The following is a 6,031-nucleotide window of genomic DNA, read 5'->3' on the forward strand; positions in this document are numbered from 1 at the left end:
CATTTGAACCAAACCAAAACAAAAAAAAGGTAAAAAAAAAAAAAAAAAAAAGTGGGACTGGGGCCAGGCATGGGGGTTCACACCTGTAATCCCAACAGTCAGCACTTTGAGAGACTGAGGCAGAAGGATCACTTGAGGCCGGAAGTTCAAGACCAGCCTGGGCAACATAGCAAGACCCTGTCTCTACCAAAAAACCCAAGTGGGTCTAGATACAGTGCTGAGAACTGGGCTCTGAAGTTCCCAGACTGGAGCTCAGATCTCCCTGACCCTCCCTCTCCACAGGCCTCAGCCTACCTGAAACAGAACAAGTACCAACAAGCGGAAGAGCTATACAAAGAAATCCTCCACCGAGAGGACCTGCCCGCCCCGCTCGGTGAGCCTCTAGCCCCTGCCTTCCCTCCTGCTGGCTTCTCCCTGTCCCCACCTCAGTGTCCCCCATCTTCTCCCCTAGGTGCCCCCAACACAGGCACAGTGGGTGATGCAGAACAGGTGAGGATGGGCTGTGCTGCGGCTCCTGGGGTGGGCGTGGGGACTGCATGGGCTGGGGGGACTGAGCAGCATTCCCGGCCCCCCGCAGGCCCTCCGCCGCAGCAGCTCTCTCTCCAAGATCCGTGAGTCTATCCGCCGCGGAAGTGAGAAGCTGGTGTCCCGTCTCCGAGGCGAGGGGGCCGCCGGGTAAGTGTTGCTCAGGTCAGCAACGAGCCCTGACAGCAGCAGGCAGGACCTGCAGCTCGTCCCTCTCCCTGTCCTGCTCAAGAACCTTCCATGGCTCCCAGTGCCACACACAGATCAAACCCTGTGCCGGAAAGGTACCTCCTGGATTCACTTGTTTCTTCCCTGCTGCCCGCTTTGCAGAATGAAGAGAGCCATGTCGCTCAACACACTGAACGTGGATGGCCTGAGGGCTCCTGGGACTCAGGTGAGGGGACATCTGAATCAAAGATGGAGTGGGGCCACAGGGGCAGAGGTAAGGTAAAGGCAGGGCAGTTGGGCTGGCGTCGGAGTCAGCAGGAGGGGGACAGTGTCAGAAGAGACCCAGGACGGGAGCAATGATGCATTTTACTTGAGATACAGGTGAGGAGGGTAGGCAAGTTGGCTGCCAGGCTGGAGCTGCACGGTGGCCGTAGCACCTGCCCCTCACCTCCTCCCATCCCCTGTGCCTGCCTCCAGTTCCCCAGCTGGCACCTGGAGAAGCTCCCTCGGAACCTCAGCGCCAGCACGCAGGACCTGAGCCCACGCTAGCGTCGAGTCAACAGCACTGGCTGCGGCTCTTCGGGAACAGTTCAGGAGGGAAGGGCTGCAGGGGTCTGTCAGCTCCTGGACTCCCCTGCCTCTGGGTACCTGGTGGAAAGCTACCGTCTCCTTTGATTAAAGGCTGTGGATGTCACAGTAAGGAATGTCACCTGAGTTCTTAAGACCTTCCAGCACCACCCCTGGGCTCCAGGAACAGTTGACAGCCTTGCCCAGCTCACAGCTGCTGAGCAATCTGCTCTATCCTCTGCAGCGTCTCCTGCGACTCCAGCTGCTCCAGGCTGAGCAGGGACAGGCCCAGCTGATCCTCCTGCAGAGAACAGAGGAAGCAGAGGCTGTCAGGAAGGGGGGGCGCCCAGGTAGCAGCAGTACTTCCCCACCCGCCCACCCCTGATGGGGATTAGGGGTCTGATGCATGAGGGACAGGATGTTTGAATTTGGAAATGTCCAGATAATCTAGAGTAGGCCATCCCTGTCAACAGAGGATGGGGCTGAAGGGAGGGGCCAGCCAGGGAGCCGGGGAACAATGGGCTTCCCCAGGCCAGCACAGTCTCTCCTGAAAAGTCCCGATGCCTCCTCACCCCAAATTCTCTCACCCTGCCTTGCCTCGGCCACCTGCTGGCATCTGTGGCCCCTCAAATCTCCCCCCATGCCCCAGAGCCTGGCACATAGATATACTTCTCTTGGTTGAGGGCACGAGGACAGGTGGGTTGGGGAATGGGGAAAAGCTAAGGGGACTTTCTGGAGGAGAGGCCCAGCCTCACCTGGTGGAAGGGCTGTGCCATCTGCCGTAGGAAGTACTTGGCCACCTGGACACCCTCGTCCACAGTCAGGTTGAGGTTGGCGTCTGTGAGGTGCTCCTGGATCCAGCGGGGCAGCTTCCCCCGCTTGTCTGCACGGGCAAACCGCTGGGGGCAGCAGGCCAGGGAGAGAGCGACATGACCAGAGGCCGAGGGATCCTGGGCCACCCTCCACCCTGCAGTCCACTGCATCTGGGAAAGGAACGGGAAAACAGCCTGCTTCTCAGAGGCGGCTGGGGTGGGAGCACAGGGGCACCCCCGAACCTGCACCTTGTCGGCAAAGACCATGAGGCCATAGTCCGTCTTGCCCCTGATGGCTCGACCCACGCACTGGGCCGCGTGGCGCATGGCGTCGAAGGTGAGAAAGTCATTCTCCCGGATCTGGAACTGGTCCCGCAGGTATTCCAGCCGCGCCTGCAGATATGGAGGAGTGGGGGAGGTAGGGGAACCATCCCTCCCTTGGCCCTAACACTTTGGTACTCCCCAGAAGCCAGTGCTGCTCACCTTGAGAATGCGGCTCTGCGTGTAGACGTAGGGGACACCAAACATGATGACGGCCCGCCCATAGTGGTGCACTGGTGGGCAGAGGAGAGGGGGTTACAAGTGCGGCTGGTGGGACTGGGACAGCCTCATGCGCCCCCAGGATGCTGTGTCTGCGTAGGGAAGAGAAAGGGTGTGCTCCTGCCGGGTGCCCAGGGACACAGGGGAGGGGAGGGCCCCTCTGTGCGCTCAGGCTGTGGATGGGTGGTCCCGTGTGGGAGTGGACAGCAGAACGGGCCGGTGTTCTGGGGAAGGAGAGCCCAGTCCACTCACCAAAGTCGATTCCCTCAGACACTTTGCCCCGGGCCACTGACAGCAGGATGGCCCCGCGGCCATTCTCGCAGGCCTAAGCAGGGAGGCCAAGATGCAAGTGGGAGTCACTCCTTGGAGCCGCCTCCCCCACCCCTCCATGCTCGCCTCACACACCCACCTCCTGGTACTTCTCCAGGGCGACACTGGTCTCGGCACCATCCTGGGTCTCGATAAACAGCAGCTTATTCCTCTGGATGTTCTCAAGAATCCCCTGGGGATGGACCCAGGGAGGTCAGAATGAGGGTGGGTTCAGGGCATGGCCATCCTGGTCACATCCAACTCTCCCGGGGACTCCTGTATCACAGACCCTTTCTCTGGGCCTCAGCTGGGAAGGGAGGGTGAAACTCCAGCCTCACTTCTTTGAGGAAACTTAGTGATCTGGGTGGGGAACCAGTAGCTGCTGGGTAAGTAGAACAGGCATGTGGCTCAAGGGGGTGGCCAATCAGGGCACCCCATCCCCTGCCAGTGATTGGTGGAGGGGCTGTCAGAAAGGCAGAGCCAATCAGAAGCTGTCCTGAGCTTCTCCATATGACACTATAATACAGACAGTGTGGAGCCAATGCAAGGACAGACAGAGTCCAGAAACACATGGCCACCTGTGCAGTCCAGCGGGGAGAGCTTTTACCGGAGCAAGTGGATTTCCAAATGAAACCAAAAAATGAATCTTGACCCCTACCCCACACCATACACAAAGATGAATTTGAGGTGCCTCATAGACCTAGATGTGAAAGCTAAAACCACAACCTCCTAGAAGGAAACACAGGAGCCTCTCTTCATGACTTTGGGGTGGGCAAAGATGTCTTAATTAGGACACAAAAGGCACCTGGGCTGTGGGGACTGGGTCACTTTTCCTGCCTTGTGGAAGCTGCCCATTGGAGGACGAGGCCGATGTCCTGGCTGTAAGGATGAGGTTCCTGCTTCTCATGCATGCTATTCCCTGATACTTGGTTAGCCAAGTTCACTCATTTCACCCCAAAGTGCCTTCATCTACTCCTGAAAGCCTGGACATGGTGTGCTCAGAGACACAAAGTGCAGGTGGCCTCCCCTCCCACGCGTGTCGTTCTAGTCACCCAGGGCCTGGCTGTGGTGAACCCTATTGCCAGAATGCCCTCAAGCTCCTCCACCTGCTTCCCTGAAGACCTTGAGAGACTCTGCTCTGATTCTCAGTCCAGCCTTAATTCTCTAGAACCTACCTCTAACCCAGCTAGAGTCACGCCTGCTACCTCGGCCTCCCCCCCAGGCCATCTGTGCTGGAGGATAGCAGGGATGGGGTGATCCCAAAGAGCAGCAGGGGAGCAAGGAACCTAGAAGGTGGGAGTGACTCCCCCATAGGGTACTGCTTTGAAGGAGAGGCCCACGTTGGGGCTCATGTCTGCATTCTCAGCATAATGTGCTGGGGGCAGGGCATGGGGTGCATGCTGCTTACACCCCGTTCCTACATGCTGCACACACTCTCCTGTCCCCATCAGAGCATGAGAGGAATGAAGCTGACAGCAGTGCAGTGCCAGGGGCTAAGGAGAACAGATGACTCCTCTTTCTGTGGAGGGGGTGGCCAGGCGTACCTGCTCATACCAGGAGGCCACGGTGCTCTCCATGTACTGGTAGCTGGTGAAGAAGGCCACGATGCCATCAGGGACCACAGCGGACATCTCCAGCAGGAGGTTCCCATAGTTCCGGATCACAGCTGCAAAGGGTCAGAGGTTGGGCCCTCTACTGGCCCAGGTCCACTCCCTTCTCTGTCTTGGAACCGGGAGTTTCTGGAAACCCCCCTGAGTTTGGCTATCAGGCTGTTCACACACATCCTGCTCCTCCTCCTGAGCCTGTTTGAGGACCCTCCTTGCCACCTCCTGAAGTCACGCCTGGCTGTGACTTGAGTGCAGAAGGGGCCAGGCACGGTGACTCACGCCTGTGATCCCAGCACTTTGGGAGGCAGAGGCAGGCAGATCATTTGAGGTCAGGAGTTTGAGACCAGCCTGGCCAACATGGAGAAACCCCATCTCTACTAAAAATACAAAAATCACTCAGGTGTGGTTGCAGATGCCTGTAATCCCAGCTACTTAGGAGGCTGATGCATGAGAATTGCTTGAACCTGTGAGGCGGAGGTTGCAGTGAGCCGAGATCACGCCACTGTACTCCAGCCTGGGCGACAGAGCGAGACTGTCTCAAAAAACAAAACAAAACAAAACCTGGAAACGGTAGCTCGCACCTGTAATCCCAGCACTTTGGGAAGCCAAGGTAGGTGGATCATCTGGGGTCAGGAGTTTGGGACAAACCTGGCCAACATAGCAAAACCCATCTCTACTAAAAAAATGCATACAAAAATTAGCAGGGCATGGTGGTGCATGCCTGTAATCCCAGCTACTGGGGGGACTGAGACAAGAGAATTGCTTGAACCTGGGAGGCAGAAGTTGCAGTGAGCTGAAGTCGAGACACTGCACCCAGCCTGGGAGACAGAGAGACTCTGTCTCAAAAAAAGGAAAAGGGGGAAAAAAAAAAAAAAAAGCCAGGCGTGGTGGTGCCTGCTTGTAATCCCAGCTACTCAGCAGGCTGAGGCAGGAGAATCGCTTGAACCCAGGAGACGTAGGTTGCAGTGAGCTGAAAAGCCTGGGCAATAGACAGACTCCGTCTTAAAAAAAAAAAAAAAAAAAAGAGGCCATGTACTACTTCCAGGGGAGCACCAGTGCACAATTCACTGTGATCACCGTCATCCAGTTTGTCACATCCCTCTGCCTCTGACGCACCCAGCGGTGGAGGTTTCCAGGTAAGCAGACACAGGGCAGGCCCCCTACTAGCTCACAGTGGATGTGTACCATGGGCAAGAAGCAAGCTCTGGGCTAAGTAGCAGAGACGGGGGATATTTGTTACAGCACCATGATTCAGCCCATCTGACTGACTGATACACCTCCCCTCTTGGAACCCACAGAAAGCAGCCCCACTGGCAGCCTACCGATATCCTCCCGGGTCTCAAACTTGGAGCTGATGGCCACCTGGTCATTGCCTCGGCCGATGATCTGAAGAGAGCAAGAGGTCACGATGAGTGAAGCAGCAGCAACTGCTCCAGTGTGTGAGTGCGGACCACCTGCAGGTACTGTTCTAAGCTTTTCTTTCTTTTTTTTTTTTTTTTTTTT

At 57.0% G+C, this 6,031-nt stretch overlaps 2 protein-coding genes across 10 annotated transcripts in view; one reads left to right on the forward strand and one right to left on the reverse strand.

The window, feature by feature from the left end:
- Window positions 1-1,393, forward strand: part of KLC3 (kinesin light chain 3) — a 14,492-nt gene extending 13,099 nt beyond the window's left edge. For 4 of the 6 annotated variants that reach the window (XM_017502462.2, XM_037729236.1, XM_017502458.2 and 1 more), the window contains exons 9-13: window positions 283-373; window positions 452-489; window positions 578-675; window positions 856-919; window positions 1,171-1,393. In XM_017502462.2, the coding sequence (XP_017357951.1) occupies window positions 283-373; window positions 452-489; window positions 578-675; window positions 856-919; window positions 1,171-1,242 (363 nt within the window). In that variant the 3' untranslated portion in view covers window positions 1,243-1,393. Of the gene's footprint in view, window positions 1-282; window positions 374-451; window positions 490-577; window positions 677-851; window positions 920-1,170 lie in introns of all 6 variants that reach the window. The other 2 variants (XR_001817559.2, XM_017502459.2) reach the window with 2 other exon arrangements.
- The window catches only part of ERCC2 (ERCC excision repair 2, TFIIH core complex helicase subunit), a 21,243-nt gene continuing 16,244 nt past the window's right edge, over window positions 1,033-6,031 (reverse strand). For 2 of the 4 annotated variants that reach the window (XM_037729233.1, XM_037729234.1), the window contains exons 16-23: window positions 5,851-5,914; window positions 4,466-4,587; window positions 3,022-3,114; window positions 2,865-2,937; window positions 2,556-2,626; window positions 2,322-2,465; window positions 2,016-2,159; window positions 1,033-1,561 (exon numbers count right to left, since the gene is read on the reverse strand). In XM_037729233.1, the coding sequence (XP_037585161.1) occupies window positions 1,469-1,561; window positions 2,016-2,159; window positions 2,322-2,465; window positions 2,556-2,626; window positions 2,865-2,937; window positions 3,022-3,114; window positions 4,466-4,587; window positions 5,851-5,914 (804 nt within the window). In that variant the 3' untranslated portion in view covers window positions 1,033-1,468. The remainder of the gene's footprint in view (window positions 1,562-2,015; window positions 2,160-2,321; window positions 2,466-2,555; window positions 2,627-2,864; window positions 2,938-3,021; window positions 3,115-4,465; window positions 4,588-5,850; window positions 5,915-6,031) is intronic. The other 2 variants (XR_001817556.2, XM_017502453.2) reach the window with 2 other exon arrangements.

Source organism: Cebus imitator, unplaced genomic scaffold (genome assembly GCF_001604975.1).
Source record: "Cebus imitator isolate Cc_AM_T3 unplaced genomic scaffold, Cebus_imitator-1.0 Scaffold296, whole genome shotgun sequence".
Lineage (NCBI taxonomy): Eukaryota > Metazoa > Chordata > Mammalia > Primates > Cebidae > Cebus > Cebus imitator.